At 42.9% G+C, this 21909-nt stretch overlaps 2 protein-coding genes across 2 annotated transcripts in view; one reads left to right on the plus strand and one right to left on the minus strand.

The window, feature by feature from the left end:
- Positions 1-6938, minus strand: part of LOC143974238 (ER membrane protein complex subunit 3-like) — a 34095-nt gene extending 27157 nt beyond the window's left edge. Inside the window, exons 1-2 of the mRNA XM_077475410.1 lie at positions 6744-6938; positions 3152-3209 (exon numbers count right to left, since the gene is read on the minus strand). Of these exons, the coding sequence (XP_077331536.1) occupies positions 3152-3209; positions 6744-6898 (213 nt within the window). The 5' untranslated portion in view covers positions 6899-6938. The remainder of the gene's footprint in view (positions 1-3151; positions 3210-6743) is intronic.
- A 20-nt stretch (positions 6939-6958) lies between these two features.
- On the plus strand, positions 6959-21570 carry UXT (ubiquitously expressed prefoldin like chaperone). The gene is made up of 6 exons (XM_077475423.1): positions 6959-7122; positions 10362-10443; positions 13457-13524; positions 17672-17779; positions 17865-17928; positions 21330-21570. Exons 1-6 carry the CDS (start codon positions 7061-7063, stop codon positions 21363-21365), a joined length of 420 nt encoding a protein of 139 aa, XP_077331549.1. The 5' UTR covers positions 6959-7060; the 3' UTR covers positions 21366-21570.
- The last annotated feature ends 339 nt before the right edge of the window (positions 21571-21909 follow it).

Raw genomic sequence — 21909 nt, forward strand, 5'->3', positions numbered from 1 at the left:
TTCTCCGGGCTCCAAGTTAATTGGGAGAAGTCTAATGTGATGGCTATTGACGCAGATGCCCATGCTCTAGCGACCAACAGGGTACCCATTGAATGGGTGCAGGAGTTCAAGTATTTGGGTGTGCGAGTATCCCCCCAAGTTGGTGGCTTTCTGTCCCTAAACCTCCTCCCATTACTGGCCAGGGGTAAAGTGCAGCTGGTGGCGTGGAAACATCTACCATTATCCCTGATTGGTAGGGTTAACCTACTTAAAATGAAAGTTATACCGGTGTTCCTATACCTTCTGCGAAACACATCAATTTGGATTCCCTGTTACTTTTTTTAGGAGAGTGAATAGTCCGTTTAGCTCCTTTCTATGGGCCGCCGCACACCCCAGAACAAGTCTCTGCACTTTGCAGGAGCCCTGGGGTCAAGGTGGCTTGGCATTACCGAACCTTTTTAAATATTTCATAGCAGGGCAAATGGTGATCGCCCGACGCTGGCTGACAAAAGACGATGGGGATTCGGCAATAGTACTAGAGGCTGCCCTTATGGGCTCGTATGAGAGCTTATCCTACTTGGTATATAGGGGCCCACAAGCCTCTCCATCCTTGAGAGTCTAAATGCGAGCAACGGTGCGAGCGTGGAACAGGGCACAGATCTTAATGAAAAACGAAGTGGGGAGCTGGTCGCAAGACACCCCCCTTTGGTTTAATCCCAGACTACCACACTTTGCTGCAATTCCTGACCCAGTGATATGGGCCAGGGTTGGCATCAAACAACTGAAGCATGTAGTGGGGGGGGGGAGCTATTTACCTTTGACCAACTGAAAGTTAAATACAACCTTCCGAATTGGTATTTCTTTCAATATCTCCAATTGAGACATGCCTTTCTCACTCAGTTCGGTTCTGACACTCTGGAGCTGGGTGTGTCTCCCCTGGAGAGTATGCTAAGGACGGAGGACTTGCTGAAGCCCCTCTCCACAGTCTACAAAGAATTATATTTGTTGAAAGGCCAAATATGCTTTAAAAAAAAAAAAATAAATAAAAAAAAAAAAAAAAATGTAGAGACACGTGGAGCGCATTAGTAACAGACTTGGGGGGTTGGATTGGGACGACATGTGGGATTACCCGTTTAAAACCCTGGTGTCACTCAGAGAGAGGCTCATCCAATTTAAAATTTTACACAGGGTGTACTATACCCCTGCAAGGATAGCTGGGATATATGGTACGGGTACAGCAGGGTGCTGGCAATGCACGGATAGCCACGCTGACTTTGACCATATATTTTGGCAGTGCCGGCAGATAAAGGACTTCTGGAAGGGAGTGACCCACACTATACAAACAGTACTTTCGGTGCCAATTCCTGTGGCGGCATGTTCTCTTGGACTGGTGGAGGCGTTGGCGCCCCAAAAGGCGCAGAGGACTATGATCTCCTTGTCTTTGTTTTATGCACGCAAAGCTATTCTGTTGGAAAAAACCCAAACCACCTACGGTGTCCTACTGGAAAAGCATAATTGATAAAATACTACCTTTCTATAAGGCTACATACCTAAGCAGGGAATGTCCCAAGAAATTTGGGAAGGTGTGGCAGTGTTGGCTAGATGTCAAGGATACCTTGAATTAATTCACTGAGCTGGGAGAGGGCTCCTCAATGGCCATCTGATATACTGGGCAGAGTAATAATGTAATCACGGATAGTTATTTGCTAGCCTCCGGGGGTAAGGACTGCCATTAATGACTGGGAAGTATGATTTTTGTGGGATACAGTTGGTAAACGTGGAACGTGATTTGGTATCGATCGGAGGGCTGCACAAGGGTCTGGGGGGGGGGGTTTGGGACATATGTTCTGTATTATACGTGTTGGAAAACTGTTAATAAATAAAAAAGAAACAAAATAGCCCAATCACGGTCTCTGTCACTTGAGGATCTTCAAGGACTGGGAACCCTTTTCATTACTGGGGTTAACTCGCTTGCACCTGTACAGCACCCTGCTGGAAAGCCTTAGCGCTGTAGTGTCCAGGATTCCACTTTGCAGGGTCCAGCACCCGGAGACCGCGTTACAGGCAAAATCAGGATCACAAGTCTTCTTTGCGAGGCTCGGGTACCATTTACCTAAGCATATAAAGCCTGTGTCAAATGGATCTGTTCGGTCAATTATATTGATTCATTTAAGAACCGTTTGTGGGACTAGAGATCTGGAGCTCAAACAACCGTGCCATTCTCTTTGCAGACACTGGTAAAAAAAAAAAAAAAAAAAAAAAAACACTTAAGTACTTCCTGTATGGTTATACGGGGATCACTTCCTGTATAATGACCTTTGGTCTACCAGTGTCCAGTCACCTAGAGATGAAGTATAACCCAGCAGGTAATGAATAACAGCCTAACTCTGTGTTCCATGATGTATAACAGACCTATTGGCCGCATCACCAGGTGAAAATAAAAGAAAGCCTAAAAAGAAAAACAAATGCAGCTATTACATCTAAGAATTAGTAAGTTTTAATATAATAAACGTTTGCTTTTGGGTTTAATGTTGCTAAAGTGAGGAAGGGTTATAACCCCTGTCATTTTTTTGGCATCTGTGTCCCATTAGGGAGGTTTCTCAACCTTTTTTCAGTCAAGGCACCCTTTAAAATTGTGTACAACTTTGAGGCACTCCATTCAAAACAAAAAAACACACACACACACACACACACACACACACACACACACACACACACCTAATAGTTTTACATAATGCTGCTGCATTGCGTAGGACGGGCAACATTAGAGGTGATTTTTTTATTGCAAAGCAAATACACCTTTGCACACTGGTGCTGGCTAATATTCCAAGGTTTCTCTTATCTTATTAACTGATGTCATTGGTTGTTATGATGGTAGCGGCTAGAAGGTTGTAATGGCCCACAGGGAAAATCTGTGGCTTTGCGTAACTAAAAGGCAGGCTTGATCCACCTACTGACTTGTATACAGTTTTGGGCAATTTCTAGGCATTTTTGCCAAGGCACCCCTAAAGAAGCCTGAGCACCCTGGTTGAAAGAGGCCGATCTAAATTGAGGGAATCTCAGTGTGTCGCCAGAATGAGTGTCCCTATTGGAAGATTTCCCCTCTATTAGTGTTCTGACTTGAACTCAAAAAAAAAAAAAAAAAAAGTGTGTGGATTTGGGTAACACTGACCTGTCGAGGGATGTATTTGCCATTTTCCCTGAGGATGCGGCTTCTTATCAGCACCTGACTGAAAAAAAAAAATATAATAATATCTGAAAGATTTAAACAAAGGCTGAACAAAGTTTTTAATTAGGCATATATTCAAGACATGTTCACTTCACAGCTCACAATCTCGCACGTCGCCTGGCCAGTGTGGTGGTGCACCATCTAATTGGAGAATAAAGTGGTCACTGTCATCCTGTGGCATCAACCAAATACTTAGCATATATATTTTCTGGTTGGAGGTTCATTTCTGAATCATAATCAAAAATGCCATTGCACAACAGTTACAGATTCCGTTTTACTCAATTCACACAACACAAAATGCCTTCTCCACTACAGATGCTGCCATTTGACTGACCAGTCATGTGACACACGTGCCATTGCCTACGTCAGTAGTGGGACACAAACATAAGTACATCTACGCAACGATTCAAAGTTGTGTTCCGTGTCTTCAATTGTTACTGTTTTACAGCATCTGGAAACTGTATACCGTATTTAATCGGCATATAACACGCACCTTTTTCCCCCTTAAAATAAGGGGAAAATCATGGGTGCGTGTTATACGCCGATCCCTGTCGATCTCTGCGCACTGTGAGTGGAGAGATAGCTGCCGAGATACACATAGCCGAGTGTACTTGGCTCCGCTCACAGTCAAGCTCAGTCCCGCCATTGGACCTGTGTTATGTCCATCATAGGGAGGGACTGGGCGTGACTGAGCGGAGCCGAGAAGAGCCGAGTACACTCGGCTATGTGTATCTCAGGTCTGCCTGGTGCCTGCGATCTCGGCGGCATTCGCTCTGCCAACTTTCGGCAGCGACAATTTTAAATTCATCCAAGCGATGACACTGGGGCAAGGCTGCACTGATGGGCATTTAAATATAAGTTTTTTTCCTTAAACTTGCCTCCTAAACTTGGGATGCGTGTTATATCCCGATAAATACGGTACTTTTTTTTATGAAGCACCCTGTATATGTAAACCCTTGCAAAACCACCAATTCATATTAAAATAGAAATGCAAGGTGAAATGTTTGAGTAGAATATACTTTTTTTATGCTATAAAGTGATAGCATAATCTGTTCTCAGCTGCAGAACTCAGGGTGGAGAAAGTACAGTACACTGATCTTCCCAGTGAATAGCTGTGCGAGGAGGGGGAGTGTGTCAGCACAAGTCCGATCATTAAAGGAGAGGCAGGCTGTTTTTCCTGCACTGCCAGAAAACTGACCACGCTGGGATAAATGTAATTTCATGCCTAGAGTGGTTAGTTTGACATAAAAAGGCATGAAGACTGGCAGGGTCACCAGGTATTTCATGCAAAGGAAGCAATACAAAAAGAACAGGATACTTTTTTTTTTTTTTAAAACAAGTACTATAACAATGACCCTGCAATCTGTCATTAAATTGTTTCTTACTGTGTTTTTCTGCCTTCTTGTAAGCTCCAAAACCTCTCCTTCTCACCATGCAAGTCACTTGCGCAGTCTATTCAATCTAATCCCATAGTCAATCTTGGGGGTTACCAAGAGAGGGTGGCTACATTCTTACATAAAGTATGACCATGTAGAATTACTTGCTCTGTACATATATGTCCTCAGATGGGAGCGGTGAGATCGTGGCTGCGGCTTTTTGGAGCAGGTGATGGGCTTTCATGAAAAAGTGATCCGAGCAGTTCTACGGCCACCTGATCACATTTACAGGCAGCGGAAGGGACCTCTCGCCACCTTTCCCGGGCTCTTTTGTCTTTTTTTTTTTTTTTTTTTTTATACTAATAGCAATAATGTCCTTATAAGTGACTTTTGCAGTAAATTGATCAAAGCTCCTGTGCAGAAAGCAAATACCCCTCATGCTCCACTCTCGGTTCCACACTCACCAGATAACTACACCCCTGCAGGGGTAAAGCGCGTGTAACCAGATCTGCCTTTGATCCTGGTGTACAGTAGAAGAGCCTCCTCCACAGTGTGTTCAATCATGGGATCCACATGTGGATGGATGGAAAAAGGGAACACTCATAGTCCAAGTCAAAAAAAAAAAAAGATTTTATTGGGTTAAAATAGGCACTCAATCATGCCAGGCACAATTACAAAGGAAATCCGTTGGTCTGAGACAACGTGCATTGCGTTCCAAACCCCAACTTATGTGTTTTGTCCACTTCCGAGGAAACACGCAAGTCAGACCTTGTGTTCCACTGTTGTGTTCCATTGTTCATAAAATCCCCTTTTTTCCCCCAGACTTACACTATGAGTATTCCTTTTTCCATCCATCCACATGTGGATATCCCATGATTTAAACACAAAGTGGAAGACGCGCTTCTACTGGACACCAGGTAGGTCTGGTTACATGCACTTTACCCCTGCAAGGGTGCAGCTATCTGGTGAGTGTGTAAGAGAGGGGAGCAGGAGCGCTATTCAATTTTCTGCACAGAAGCTTTGATCGATTTACTGCATAAGTCACCTTGGAATTCTGCACAAGCCACTTATAAGGACTATTGAGATCAGTCACTTTGGAAAGCTATTTAAAAGTGTGTGTGTGAAAAAAAAAAAAAAAATGTGTGTGTGTGTGTATATATATATATATATATATATTTTTTTTTTTTTTTTTTACATATGCACACACACACACACACATTCATGCTGCTATTTTACAAATTTAAATATCACCACATAATTTTCCCAGCACTTTATATGTATGCTTATTTAGGGATTTGTTGATGTTTGGTACATATAAGCATTTGCCCCCTTTTTTTTTGATAATACGAAGGTTTATGCACTGCAGCACACATCAGGCTTTTGATTTGACCGCATGTGGTCACTACACCTTTAAGTTCTTTTGGCAGCACCATTTCACCCCTTTACACATACTTATTATATTAATACTTCACTACTGGAGTCCATAGGGGAGGCAGCAGCCACATTTATACCTAAGAGCAGAATGATCCATACCCTAAACTGTTTTCATGTTGAATTTTAAAAGCAGCGGTCTTCTGTCAGATTTACAAACGTAAGAGCAGTAGGCTTGCGGATGATTTTAAAACTCAACATCAAAAGTGTCACGGACCCCCAAATACTGCATTTCACGATATAAGCTCAGTTTAGTGGTAAAAAGTGTGAAATGCAAGATTTCAGTGGGTGTAAAAAGATGTCCGCTTGGCAACTTCAGACTGTAGGCTTAGCATGGGGTGTACCAAGATGGTCGTAACAGACTGTCGCATCGGTACAAGATTTGACGCCTAATCTAACGGAAAACACCTGCACTCAGAAGGTGGTGACAGCCATCTTGGTGCACCCCACACTACTCAGCGCCAAACTTATAGTCAGAAGACGCCGACGGACATCTTTGGACACCCTCACTCAGTCGCAGTGTTGTCAGATTAGCAAACCACACACACGTACAGTAAGTATTTTTGGTAAGTCCGCTCAGGGAATGTGACTTCCGCTGATCTGACAGAACAAGGGGCATTGAGCAGACACATATTTATGGGCCCAGGGTGCATACTGCATGAGCCACATATGGTAAGAAGAGCTCTGAGGGCCTTTCAGGCCCGTGTGAGCGGTCTAGGGACCCCCACCTGTCGCTGAGCGGCTCCAGCTCGGTCTTCTTCTCCCCCTGTAGCAGACGGGTGACATGGTGGCGGAGGAGCCCGCTGTAGAAGGTGATGAAGACGATTGGCAGCACCACCCACAGCCGAATGCTGGAATCCAGCAGTAACTCGGGCGTCGCCATCTTGTCCCGGCCGAGCACCGGAAACCGGACAGCAGCTTTTCCCTATCACTTCCGATGCCTAGATCGCGCTTCCGCCAGGGACCAACATGGCCGCCCGGGGCGCTTTACGTGACTTGCACCCCACGTGACGTCCGGAAGTGGCCCTCGGTGGCTGTTCGTGCCATGGAGGAGAAGGTGCTGCGATACGAAGCCTTCGTGACTGACACCCTGCAGCGAGACCTGAGGTGTGAAGCACGTGGCCTGCCTCCCTTACCATCTGATCTCCTCTATTTAAAACACACAACCACGTGACCTCTGTTTGTCACCGGACCTCATGCTGGCCAGAGGTGCCCATACAAAATGGGCACAACAATCCAACTCAGCCAGCTCTTCGGTGGCCCCCCTCCAGTCCCAGCTTCCAAATTATTAGAGGGGCAAACAAAAACGTTGTACTGTAGGCGCTCATAGAGCTTACCTCCAATTATTTGAGATGGGAATGAGGGACACCTATCTGCAAAAGTATGCAGGCCTAGGACACACCCCCTGGTCACGCCCCCCTAAAGGAGAATTGTACAAAAAAGAAAAGATTGGTTGAACCCACAAGTGCTTTTATTGCCACTTCTATTCCTTTATATTGGCTTTTAGAATTTACAAATGCAGAAATTTAGAAATCAGATGAAAGGTTTAGTGCTGGGAAACATTTTTTCATAGATAAATAGTGCATTTTATATACAACTATAGAGATCAAACCAAAATGAGGGACAAATGAGGAGGAATGAGGGACAGAGGGACAATTCTCCAAATCAGGGACAGTCCCTCGAAATCAGGGACAGTTGGGAGCTATGCATAGAGTTCACAAGAGTGTCTTCCAGTCCATCAGCATCTCACGTATTACATGGCAATAATGGGGGGTCAGGAGCCTCAAAAAATAACATTTCTGACTTGTCTTTGACACCTCAGTTCTGTCCACACACAGCTCACTATGATTGTACAATCTCCTTCCACTGACCATACATGCTGCCGTCTGATTGTATGATATATATTAACCCTTTCTGTGTAATGATTAGGTTGGTAGCATAATAGGCATGTAAACAGACCCTTCTACATGCAAAGGAAGGTGACCCCCCCCCCCCCCCAGCTATGTATACCGGGTACACTAGGGTTGCCACCTGTCCGGGATTCACCCAGACAGTTCGGGTTTAAATCATGCATCCGGGTTTCAGTCTGCGTGAAACCTGGACACATTATTCAGACAGGAATGTGGTTCGAAACGGCCTGACAGAAGGGTGAGAGGGCATTTTGCATTAATCTTCTCTTTGGAGCAACCAAAGGTGTCCCAGGTCTGTTACAATCCTACAGTGTATACAAAAAATAATATGTTTGCTGTGCGCTGCTAAAGTGTTCGGGTTTGGTTTGAAAAAAAATGGGCGTACCTGTACGTCCCCTTTAAGAGCCGGGGATAGCAGGTGCGCGCCCGCCGTGTACAGCATGACCGTGCCCGTGGGACCGGCGGACTCAACGTCCACCTCACTCCCGGTGATCCTCTCATGGAGCCTCAGAACGGAGAAGTGCCTATGTAAACAAGGCATTTCCCCATTTTGGCTTGTGTCATGATAGAGATCACTGCTCCCTGTCATCGAGAGCAGTGATCGCTGTCATGTGAGTTGTAGCCCCTCCCCCTCACAGTTAGAATCACTCCCTGGGACACACTTAACCCCTTCATCGCCCCCTAGTGGTTAACCCGTTCACTGCCAGTGTCATTTACACAGTAATCAATGCATTTTTATAGCACTGATCGCTGTATAAATAACAATGGTCCCAGAATAGTGTAAAAAATGTCTGATGTGTCCGCCATAATGTCGCAGTCCTGATAAAAGTCGCAGATTGCCACCATTACTAATAAAACAATAATAATAAAAATGCCATAAAACTATCCCGTTTTGTAGATGCTATAACTTTTGCGCAAACCAATCAATATAAACTTATTGTGATTTTTTTTTTTTTTTACCAAAAATATGTAGAAGAATACATATCGGCCTAAACTGAGGAAAAACATTTTTTTTATATATATTTTTGGGGGACATTTATTATGGCAAAAAGTAAAAAAATATTGTTTTTTTTTTTCCAAATTTTCACTCTTTTTTTGTTTATAGCGTAAAAAAATAAAAACTGCAGAGGTGATCAAATACCACCAAAAGAAAGCTCTATTTGTGGGAAGAAAAGGACGTAAATTTTGTTTGGGAGCCACGTCGCACGACCGCGCAATTGTCAGTTAAAACGACACAGTGCCGAATCGCAAAAAGTGCTCTGGTCAGGAAGGGGGTAAAATATTCCGGGGCTGAAGCGGTTAAACGGACTGTTTAGGTAGGTCCTCATGGTTTTAGTAAATCTAAAGAAAATTGTACAGTTAGTTTGTAATGTATGTGGTGCAAAGGCTGACCCATTGGTAAGACTAAATAAACTATTAGGCCTTCACATTACACAGGAATGGTAACTATTAAGGCAATTGTACAATCAAATTGTGACCCATATACCCAGACTAAGACTTACCTGCAGCAGGGTAATGGGAGGACCTACCTGATTGGTAGTAGTTATTTGATCTGCCATAATCATTGGCAGTTTGAAAAGAGATTGGTACAGTCAGATTGCAACATGTATGGCCACCTGAAGATTTTCCAACACCTATGTCTTTAAAAGGACCTATATGACTTATCCTAACACCTGCCTGAGGTCAGGGCTGATGAAGACACTCATAACTTTTTCAAGTAACAATTAAGAATTACAACAAAAAGTATGTAATTTCCCAGCAGCCAGCACAGAGTGTTTGTTATAAGTCCAGTGGTCAGGTGTCAGGAGACAGGTCATTCTCTACAGCCTGACACTGGAGTGACATTTCTTCTGACAGGGAGAGATTACAAGTGAATAACAGCACACACAGCCAGCCCAGCCCTTTGTTACTTTTGTAACAAAGAACAGAGATTCAGATCCTTACAAAAGCTTGTTTGTGAGACTGGTTCTCTTTAAACACATGCTTGGATATGTGAGAAACTGGTCAATAGTTATGGTTAGCCCCATCTCATTCCCACGTAACTGACGATTGACTGATCAGGGATCAAGTGCTGAATTGTGGAAGGCGGGGGGACATGGTGTCACATATTCCCCCTTACTAGGTTTTTCTCTGCACTCCAGCAGTGGATTTGCCTGGCTTGACACAGTGCTAAAAGCAAGAGCAGGGACTTTATATCCTGCTAACACCTAGCGAGACCCAGTAATCACAACAAGCGAGGACCTTATGGAGCATCTGGATCTTCAGGGTGAACCAGAAAACAGTGGCCAGCTAGATGATAACACTATCCTTTTATATACTCCATCACATTCCTCCCTTGAAGGGATTCTGCTTATAAACTGTCTGCAATGGCTGTATGTAAATGTTTAGGAGTTTTCATTGCTGCTGTTAATTATGATGGAATTATTTTCATCACAGGAGAGTGTTGGAGAACCGGGACAGCGTCTATGAGAAGATCAGCCAGTATTTGCAGCTGAAGAACATCATTGAGAGGTTGCAGGTAACATGCTGGTACCACGTTCATGTGACAACACTGGGCCAATCATTGTTGCGTTGCCTGCTGTCCATTTAGTTATAAGTAAAACCTTGTTTTACCCATTCAGGACGTAGCAACAGGATAGGTATATTCCCTGTTCAAAGCATATACTCACCTTTCCTTGACACCCCTGCAACTCCACAGAGCACCTGGAGATGTAGGATATATACTGTATTACCAACAATATTGGGATGCCTGCCTTTATATGTACATTCAATTTAATGGAATCCCAGTCTTAGTCTGTAAGGTTCAATATTGAGTTGCAGCTATAACAGCTTTGCTCGCAGTCTCCACTCTTAATTTATCCCAAAGGAGTTCTATGGAGTTGAGGTCAGGACTCTGTGCAGGCCAGTCAAATTCCTCCACCCCAAACTCACTCATCCATGTCTTTATGGACCTTGTTTTTACACTGGTGCGCAATCATGTTGGAACAGGAAGGGGCCATCCCCAAACTGTTCCCACAAGGCTTGGAGCATGAAATTGTCCAAATTGTCTTGGTATGCTGACACCTTAAGAGTTCCCTTCACTGAAGGTAAGGGGCCAAGCCCAACCCCTGAAAAACAACAACACACCACAATCCTGTTTCCACCAAATGATTTGGACCAGTGCACAAAGGAAGGTCCATAAAGACATGGATGAGTGAGTTTGGGGTGGAGGAACTTGACTGGCCTGCACAGAGCCCTGACCTCAACTCAATAGATCAGCTTTGGGATGAATTAGAGCAGAGACAGATGCCATTAAAGTACAGTCAGGTGTCCCAATACTTTTGGTAATATAGTGTACCTGGTACTTTTGAGTATAGAGGAGCAAGTGTGACACTGCTGAGCCAATCAGTGCTTTCACACAGGAGTCCATTACCCTGTGTAAGCTACAACTTTGAATGGGCAAAGCATGGGCTCACGCTTTGCAGTGGTTTATTTTTCTTTATTAAGGTTAGTTAAGGCTGTGCCTGCCCAGCGCAGTGTACATTATGGCTGACAGACCAGTAAAAGCATTTATGACAGAAGAGGCCAATAAGCTCTCTTCTGCCATAAAATTGTGCAGGTCGTGGTTTTTGAAAAAAAGTTTAGTTTAATTCCGCCTTAAAGCGGTGTTCCAGCCGAAAACACAGTAGCTGCTGACTTTTAATAAGGGCACTTACCTGTCCAAGGAGCCCACGATGTCGCCCCAACCCCCCCCCTCCCCGAGGCCGATCCATCCATCGGATCGGGTGCCGGTGCCGCCATCTTAATGAAGGGAAACAGGCAGTGGAGCCTTGCGGCTTCACTGTCCGTTTCCTACTGCGCATGCGTGAGTCGCACGGTGCTTTGTGAATGACCCTGTTGCTTTCTGGGACACACAAGTCCCAGAAGACAACGGGGCCGCTTGCCAAAGAGGAGGAAGAGCCGCAGAATAGGAAGAGGCAGATTAGGAGGACTGCCTAGCAACAGGGTTTTCTGGTAAGTAAAAAAAACTTTTTTTTCATATTTTTTTTTGAGAATGTTAATGTAATTTTTTATATTAGGGTGGACTTCCGCTTTAAGGGTAATATTAAAAAAATGCCTATTAATTTTATGTTCTTTCCAGCCAGCAAGTCAGGCGTTAAGCTCCATTTCACATCTAGAAATTTGTGGGTTGACCTGCGCAGTGGAACTGCTATAATATGAGGGCTAATGAACCAAATCAACCAGAAAGTGCTGCCCCTACTTACCACCACCCTAAGGTGGGGTAAATATGAGACAAAAAATATATAGTAGTAGGTCTTGGTGCTGTTCCTTGAGTTGATGAATATTATATTTATATATCACTTTTTGCAAGATAAGAAAAAAGGCTTTATATTAAGCTATACATATTTCATAGAAAATGGCTTATCCCAAGGTGCTACACTCCCTTATCTCACTTCAAATTCTGCAGAAAAAATGGCTTTTTTGTATATTTTTGTTAGAATCTCAGCCTGCATTTAGATCTTGTCCAAAAAAATTATATTGGAGCTTTTCCCTTTGAATTGGACATCACTGTCTACTTAGCTCCTTTGTTGTAAAAAAAAAAAAAAAAAAAAAAAAAAAAAAACTTGTTGTTTAGTTGTGCAACTTTAAGCAGAGTTCTGCTTAAAAAAAAAATTAAAAGTCAGCAGCTACAAATACTGCAGCTGCTGACTTTTAATAATCGGACACTTATCTGTCCAAGGGTCCAGCGATGTGGGGAAACGAAGCCCCGTTCATCTCCCCCTCCTTTCTGCAGCGCCAACATTTTAGCCGGGCCCCCACTGCAAAAGTGTGTGCCGTGACTGGCCAGGTAATCATCTGGGACCTGTGAGGTGTCCCAGAGGATTGCCAAGAAGGAGGAGGGAGAGGTGATCTCCCTTCCGGTGCCACGGTGTGCCAGGAGGAAGTGGGAGCTGGGACCCTCTAAAAAGAGGGTATCCGCTCCCCCCCCCCCCAAATGTGGCATGTCAGGGGGGCACCTCCCTTAAAGCAGAAGTTCCATTTTTGTTAAAGTGGTAAAATAAGTAAAATTGACCCCAAACCAGTAAAGTTTCCCCATAAAGCGGAACTCTACCCATAAAAATAACTTTAGCTTTCCTCGTTCCTCTCCCCTCTCCTAAAAGAAGTGTGCGCTGGTGCACCACAGGTGTTTTTCGGATATGGCAGAGACCTGTGGCACATTTGCACACACACGGGGCATTACTGCAGATGTGCAAACAAACCACAAACATCAAAAGGGCTCTCTGATAGGTCTTGGTATGGTGTATTTGCACGTATGGGGAAATGGCCCAAGTGCCTCACAGGTACCAGATAATGAAAGATGGTGGTGCCGAAGGGTGACCGGAGGATAACAGTATCCCCGGGCAAAGTTCTTCTTTAAAGTAGACCTAGGGTATGAAACCTAACTTCAATCGAATTGACTCCAGCATGTACCAGACACTGATATTGCAATTCATTAGATTTGTGATCATTTCTAATGTAGTCATTGACTTTTAACTATTTTTCTATCACAGGAATTAGACTCTGGACCTTTAAAAACACAGGTCGATTTGGGCTGTAACTTCTATGTGAATGCAGAAGTGTAGGTATTCTTTACTATTGTGACTGTAAAGGACTTGTGTATGGGATGTGTAGAGTGATGGGAAGGCATCTGTGTTGCCATAGCATTTTGGTTAATAATAAGCTGGTTAAAAGTCATTATTTCTCTATTGAGTACTTGTTGCTTCTAGCAAAGTTACTCAGACAGGTCCCCAAGGTTCTCCAGGGAACCAGATGATCCTTTGGGGGCTCCTACATACAGTGCATCCGGAAGGTTTTCACTTTTTCCACATTTTTGGTACAGCCTTTTTCCAAAATGGGTTAAATTCATTATTTTCCTCAAAATTCTACAAACAATACCCTATAATGACAACGTGAAAGAAGTTTATTTGAAATCTTTGCAAACTTATTAGAAATTAAAAAACAAAAAAAATCACATGTACAAGTATTCACAGCCTTTTGCCATGACACTCCAAATTAAACTCAGGTGCATTCTGTTTCCACTGATCATCCTTGAGATGTTTCTACAGCTTGATTGGAGGCCACCTGTGGTAAATTCAGTTGATTGGACATGATTCAGAAAGACACACACTTGTCTATATAGTCGCACAATTAACAGTGGATGTCAGAGCACAAACCAAGCCATGAAGTCCAAGGAATTGTCTGTAGACCTCTGAGACAGGATTGTATTGAGACATATATCCGGGGAAGGGTACAGAAACATTTCTGCAGCATTGAAGGTCCCAATGAGCACATGGCCTCCATCATCCATAAATGGAAGAAGTTTGGAACCACCAAGACACTTCCTAGGGCGGGCCGCCCGGCCAAACTGAGCGGTCGGGGGAGAAGGACCTTAGTTAGGTAAGGTGACCAAGAACCCGATGGTCATTCTAGCAGAGCTCCAGCATTTCTCTGTGGAGAGAGGACAAACTTCCAGAACAACCATCTCTGCAGCACTCCACCAATCAGGCCTGTATGGTACAGTGGCCAGATGGAAGCCACTCCTCAGTAAAAAGAACATGGCAGCCTGCCTGGAGTTTGCCAAAAGGCACCTGAAGGACTAGTCAGGATCGAGGAAAAGATGAATGCAGCAATTACAGAGACATCCTTGATGAAAACCTGCTCTAGAGTTCTCAGGACCTCAGACTGGGGTGAAGGTTCATCTTGCAACAGGACAATGCCCCAAAGCAGACAGCCAAGATAACAAAGGAGTGTCTATGGGACAACTCTGTGAATGTCCTTGAGTGGCCCAGCCAGACTTAAACCCGATTGAACATCTCTGGAGAGATCTGAAAATAGATGTGCACCGACACTCCCCATCCAACCTGATGGAGCTCAAGAGGTCTTGCAAAGAAGAATGGGAGAAACTGCCCAAAAATAGGTGTGCCAAGTTTGTAGTATCATACTCAAAAAGACTTGAGGCTGTAATTGGTGCCAAAGGTGCTTCAACAAAGTATTGAGCAAAGGCTGTGATACTTATGTACATGTGATTTTTAAATTTTTAATAAATTTACCAAGATTTTAAACAAACTTCTTTCACGTTGTCATTATGGGGTATGTTTGTAGAATTTTGAGGAAAATAATAATAATAATACTTTTAATCCATTTTGGAATAAGGTTATAACATAACAAAAGGTGAAAAAAGTGAAGCGCTGTGAATACTTTCTGGATGCACTGTGCTCCTGCGGCTTTGCAGAAATGTAAAGCATCTGCAACATCTATAAACATAAAACATTGGTGAAGATTTCCTAAAACTGGAGCACACAGAATCTGGTGCAGTTGTGCATGGTAACCAATCAGCGCACAGGTTTTTTTTTTTTTATCAAAGCCTAATTGAACAAGCTAAAATTAGAAGCTGATTGGTTACTATTCATAGCTGCACCAGATTCTGTGTGCACCAGTTTTAGTAAATCTCCCCCACTTTGTTTTAGTGTGTGTAGTAGAGCTGCACAATTAATCATTAAAAAAAAATTGTGATCTCGATTCAACCCCCCATGCCAATCTCTATTGCAGAGTTGCCGATTCTTTCATATAACAAGTGGAGAGACTTATCTGCTCACTCAGCTGTCAAAAGAAAACATCCAGGCAGTCTGCTAAGTTTTAACATGAAACATTGTAACTAACTCTTCCTTCTTAGATCAAAGGGTTTGAAAAAAAATGCAGGCAGTCTGCCAAGTTTTTAAATAAGTGTAAATGCAGGAAGTTTAACCACTTAAAGTCTAAATCTTTTTCTGACACTTGTTTCTTAAGCTAAAATCAATATTTTTTGCTAGAAAATTATTTGTAACCCCCAAACATTATATATATTTTAGCAGAGACCCTAGGGAATTAAATGGCAATTGCTGCAATATTTTATGTCACACTGTATTTGCCCAGCGGTCTTTCAAACGCAATTTTGTGGGGAAAAATACACTTCAATGAATAAAAAAAAATGAAACAGTAAAGTTAGCCCAATTTTTTTGTTTTAATGTAAAGATAATGTTACGCAGTGAGAATCGCGAGAGAATCGTAATCTATGTTCTAAGCAAAAAAATCGTGATTCTCATTTTAGCCAGAATCGTGCAGCTCTAGTGTGTGTATTGGTTTTTGTAGCTTTTTTTTTTGTTTGATTGTGTCTAGACCTACCTCTGGGCCAACACGTCATTTTATCCTAACTTTATAGGAACACATCACAGCTCAAGTAAATACTTTGTGCTGTGTATGACAAATGTATTGTGGGATATTGGATTGCACGCTGGGAGCCAAGCTGTGTTCTCTGATTTCATTTCATGTGACTAACCCAGCATAGGAAATACATTCTAACAGACTGGAAACACACATGCGTTTAAAAGCCGAATTCCAAGCAACCAGCTAAATACACCATTAAAAAACACTGATTAAAATTCATCCAACTCAGCAGTGTGTGGCCATCCCCTCTCAACAGAAGTCGATCACTTGATGGGCTCTATTGAAGGGACATGCTGGAAAACTTTTGTCAATCAGCCTCTTCAGCAGTGGTTGCAGCTGTCAGAATGCTATGTCCTGGTGAGATACCTCCATCTACTTTCAGCCTCCTAATCAAATGAATAAATCACCCATCTTCGGACAGCTTCACACAACAGTTGAAGGGAAAAAAAATCGCCTGATTTCCCCATCATCACAGTTTGTGTTGATGGGGGAATCCCTCCCGCTGCGTCATTGTATTTTGGCAGAGGGAGGTTTCCCAGCCATGAGCTTACAATAATCACTACTGGTGGCTATAGCCAGCGGCAGTGATCATAAGAAAAAAATCTGACATGCTGGTTGTACTGAAGTCGATCGATAGATTGACTTCGATACAACCAGCTTGGCCAAAGGTAAATTAAAATGTGTCAGCTCCTGTTGAATATGCCAAATTTTGAACCGTACATTATGCTTTACCTTTGCAGGGAATCAAAGAGGAAGTAAACCCATCGGGGTGTACTTGCTCTTTAAGTGGTTAAAGGGTAACTCTACTTTTGTTGGGAAAGAAAATAGCAAATAAGAAAAATAATATAGTGTAAACAACTGCAAGTCATATTGTATTTGAATGTTTTTAAAAATGACCATTCCTTTTCAACCTGGAGGAGTTCTGTACAAAAATGGTGTACAGAACGCCCCAGAAACGTAATTTCCTGCTTGTGTGATTGACTCCCTGATTTTCCCAGAAGATACAAGTGAGACTTTGGGCATCCCCTGCAACAAAAATGTAATTTTTGATTTGATGCTCCCAAAAGTAAATCACGTCTCAAGGGATGCAGACCCCAACATTTTCCTCATTAGAACCCTGTAAGTGCAGCAGCTGATTGATAATTATAAAACCTCTCCCATACAGATTCATTCTGCAAATGGACACAGACAAACAGACAACTCTTTTTTCAGAATAACAAAAGGTAGCAATCTGCAACAAAGCTAGTTAAAATCCTTGTAATGTACATAGATCATCCAGAGGGGAATGTTTTTTTCTCAACAAAGGTGGAGTTACTCTTTACCTAAAGCTGGTAAAAGTCAGGCCATCACCCTGGCTGAGCTGTATACACTTTAGGACTGCATGAATAAAAATACAAATTCTTCAGGAGGTAAACACTTCCCATACATGTATTTCTTCCATGTATTTCACTGTTTGCCTGAAGTTTCCTTTTAAATGCACAAATTTATTCAGTTTTTTATTTTTTATTATTATTTCTTGCCAGGCCCGACTCATCGAAGATATTCCTGGCTTTGGGTTTTGGATTTTATGCCGAACTGACGCTGGATGAAGCGCTAAAATTTATCGAAAAGAAGAACAAAATGTTGACTCAGTAAGAAAATCTGTGACAGTGCTCTTAATAAAAAAAACATGTGCTCTGTAACTTTGTGCTTTTTAATTATCACTTTATTTTCCAGAATTAGTGAAAATCTGACCAAGGATGCTACAAATATTAAAGCCCACATCCGACTCGTCCTGGAGGTAAGAAATAATCACCCACCGCTGTGCACTTATTATTCTGTCTAGCAATGGTGTTGATTTACTAAAGGCAAATAGACTGCGCACTTTGCAAAGTGCCGTTGTGCTCTTCAAGAGCAGTTGCTCCAGAGCCTAATAAATGAGCAGAAGCTCTGCTGACTTTCATCCTCCAATCATCCAATCATATGCAAGCAAAAATGCTGTTTTTTTTTACATTTTCTTTGCATATGATTGGATACTGTGTGCAAAGTGAAGCTCTACCTCATTTACTAAGCTCTGGAACTACTGCACTTGCAAAGTGTACCGTCTAATAGCCTTTGGTAAATCAACCCCATGGTGTGTCAGATAATAAAGGCGTGCAGATTACAGATTCTGTAAGTAAAGAAACAAGACACACGGGGAAGATATAAATCTGGTCCAAGAAGCTTAGACTTCACAATATCTATATGGAAGAAATGAGTCAAATATCCAATGAATTTTGAGGCTGGGATCACACCTATGCGAATTGGATGCAGGTTTCTCCGCATCCAATTCACATGACAGGAGATTGTGACCGACTCTCTATGGAGCCGGTTCACATATCTGTTGCAGCTTGTGGCTGTGCATCTTCCAGGGTCGAATTCATCCAAAAATTTGGTCCTGATTTGTCCCTGTAAAGGACAACAGGGAAGCACTGGACCCCTGCTGCGAGCCGCATGTCAGAGGTGTGAACCCAGCCTAAAGGATAAATTTGAACACTTTTTATTTATAATTGTAATATATTCAGGCAGCATATGCAACAGCACATTCTGTATTTGTATTTTAGTTAAGTGCTTAAGCAAGGGTTGACACCCTGTGCTGGCAGCACATGGGAGAGTTGGACCGCTGCTCTCACGCACAACACAGCCAATCGACACGCTCCCCTGCACACTGTTCTAATCAACAGCAGTGCTCAGAGATGAAGACTGTAGCAGTTTGTTGGGAGGGTGTCAGACCACTGAAAACCTGGCTTTCTGCGCTTTGAGTAGGGGGTCCGACTCTCCTACGTGTTGCAAGCACAGGCTTTTCTAACTCAATTGGGCTTTAACTCAAATCAATATAGTATGTATTTTCACTCTGGAATCAATACACCAAACCACTTCCCGTATGGCATCATATGACATCCTCGGGTCAAAGTGGTTATACTGGGAGAATGCCTGCAAGCCCGATTTCCTCTTTACCAAAAGTGATTTGTGTGCCTGAACAGCCACTCAATCACTTGTACGGGTGGCGGAAGGGGGGTCCACCCCCCCACTGCTGCCTTTTTTGAGCTATGCTGTCCAATCGCTAAGCCCGAGAGTGATACAAACTGACGTTGTTCCTCCCTCTCTCTGATCCTGGGAATTGCACACGACGAGGGTTTAGTCACTTCCAGTTTCGAGTCTTTGTAAACCCGGCCATAAGCGGCCAGGAAAGAAGCCGATCAGACATTTAACAAAATGCAATATAATTCGCAAAAGTGTATTTTTGCCAAAAAAATTGCATTTTAAAAACCGATGTGCAAATACCATCTGACATAAAAAATTGTAACACTCGCTATTTTATTCTCTAGTGTCTCTGTTAAAAAATATATATAATGTATTGGGGCTGTAACTAATTTACTGACAAAAAATATATAGATTTTGACAATGGTTGGAACTTCTGTCAGCCCTATATTGCTGTCTGTGCTCCCACTGTGGAGATTTACTTTCTTTATTCATTTTAGTAAATGTTGTCTCCAGGATGGAAAGTGATGGATGCCCCAGAATTTTACAGTTGTCACCAGAGCAGGAATTGGGGGAAGTCTTTAATTGGGGGCACGTTTTTCTGTAATAATTTTCTAAAGCCTCGTACACACGGTACGATTGTTGGCCCACCGAGCGTCTGATTTTTGTCAAAAGGGCTTGTGCCAGGATCTTGTCTTGCATACTAACGTTACACAAATTGTCGTGCCACAAACACGAACGTAGTGACGTACTATGAGGAATTTCAGCTCTTGAGCGCCACCCTTTGGGCTGATTCTGCTAATTTTGTGTTTGGTGAGCATTGATTCCGAGCATGCATGTTTGTACTTTCGACTTTTGTGTGACGGATTTGTGTACTGACCATACGAAAATCAGACGTGGAGCTGTTGTCCGCCAAAAAGTTACTAGCCTGTCATCCAACATTTGTTGGCCGAAAAATGGAAAACAAAGGAACGTACTAACGGTAAGATTTTAGGACAGCGGTCTGTCGACAGAAAATCCCCTTCCAAAAATAGTTCCGTGTGCACGAGGCTTTAGGGCAGTGATGGCAAACCTTGGCACCCCAGATGTTTTGGAATTACATTTCCCATGATGCTTATGCACTCTGCAGTGTAGTTGAGCATCATGGGAAAACATCTGGGGTGCCAAGGTTCGCCATCACTGCTTTAGGGCCTGTGTCAGTGGACTTTGTTGATGACATCAGTTTGACATCATATTGAGGTGCTTGAGATCATTCAAAATCCATTGACAGGTGCATTTGACCTGCAGGTAACCTCCTTCTGTCCTTCATTTGTGCTGCTTTAAGTGGGGTTTGCATGCAAAACCTGTTGAAGCAAAGAAAAGCACCCTGATAAAGTCCCTATGAGACTATTTCTTTGACTGTTAGGCCTCATTCACACAGGGCCATACAACACAATTGAGGCATTTGTTTATGCACGTGAGGTCATCTGGAGCTGTGCGCATTCAGCCTGTGTTAATGAAGCCGCTGTATGGACTCCAGTGCAAAGCCAATTTGGCAGTTATACACTCCTCCACACCTGTAAAATCTGCTGTGCGCAGGAGTCGGTGCAGCCCGCGGCATGTCCATTCATTAACAGATATTGCCTGCACACAGCCCCAGGCAGACCCACATGCATAAACAAATGCCTCACTCAGGTCTCTCTGTGTGTATGTGAATGAGTCTCTACATGTGTGGTCAGCATTAACCTCCTGATTATAATAACCTGCACACAGCGTGCACATGTATGTATGTCTTATGCCGCGTACACACTACCGGTCTTCCCGACAGACTTCCGAACAAACGGACTTGCCCACACACAAAAGTCTGTTAGTTTTGAACGTGATAACGTACAACGGGACTAGAAAAGGAAGTTCAATAGCCAGTAGCCAATAGCTGCCCTTGCATCGTATTTGGTCCGTTGGACCAGCATACAGACGAACGGTTTTCCCAATAGGAATTGAGTCCATCGGACAGATTTGAAACATGTTCTATTTCTAGGTCTGTCTGATTTTTTTTAAAGAAAAACGATCGGATTATCCCACACACAATTGGAATATCCGACGGAACCTATTCTGCCAGAAAGTCCGGTGGTTGTGTACGCGGCATTACAGAAAACAACTGTAAGACTTTTAACTCATGAACGATTTCCTAAATATTTCTAGGGTCTGCGGGAATTACAGGAGCTGCCTAATGAGTGAGTCAGGACCATAACAACGAGGGATCAGAAATCTTGTCCTCTTTTATCATTTTGTTGGATGATGGCGACTCAGTGATCTCCCTGCAGGAACCAAGGAGGCTCCTTTATGAGTGTGTCTGTTTACAGTCTGTTTACAAGTACAGTTCTTCTGTTGTATTTCCTTTAGAGACCTGTGTTACAGGGTAATAAATGCAAGAAAAAACGAGGATTTGATTGGCTTTTTGGTACTTTTTTTTTCCTTTTGTGGCCTTAAAGGGGAGGTCCACTCTAAAAAATAAATAAAAAAAATGCATAAAAAGGCTGCAAAAAAAATAAATAAAAAAATGTTTTCACTTACCAGAAATGCCTGTTGCCAGGCAGATCATCCTAATCTAATCTCACCTAACCTAACCTAAGTCTAAGCAACTACCATTTCAAGTGAAAAAAAATGCAGCAACCCCCATTGACATGAATGCAGCAAACCCCATTGACATGAATGCAGCAAATCTCACTGACATGAATGTAGCAAACCCTATTGACATGAATGCAGCAAACCCATTGTCATG

Source organism: Lithobates pipiens, unplaced genomic scaffold, assembly GCF_037356315.1.
Source record: "Lithobates pipiens isolate NorthernLeopardFrog02 unplaced genomic scaffold, aLitPip1_a1.2 Scaffold_1, whole genome shotgun sequence".
In the NCBI taxonomy this organism is placed as follows: domain Eukaryota; kingdom Metazoa; phylum Chordata; class Amphibia; order Anura; family Ranidae; genus Lithobates; species Lithobates pipiens.

Bases quoted from the DNA above. Each gene is read 5' to 3' on its own strand.
- UXT (XM_077475423.1), top strand. From the start codon at position 7,061: ATGGAGGAGAAGGTGCTGCGATACGAAGCCTTCGTGACTGACACCCTG. The intron at 17,780-17,864 runs GTAAGAAAATCT...TTTATTTTCCAG, and splicing joins AAGAACAAAATGTTGACTCA to AATTAGTGAAAATCTGACCA. The intron at 17,929-21,329 runs GTAAGAAATAAT...AAATATTTCTAG, and splicing joins ACATCCGACTCGTCCTGGAG to GGTCTGCGGGAATTACAGGA.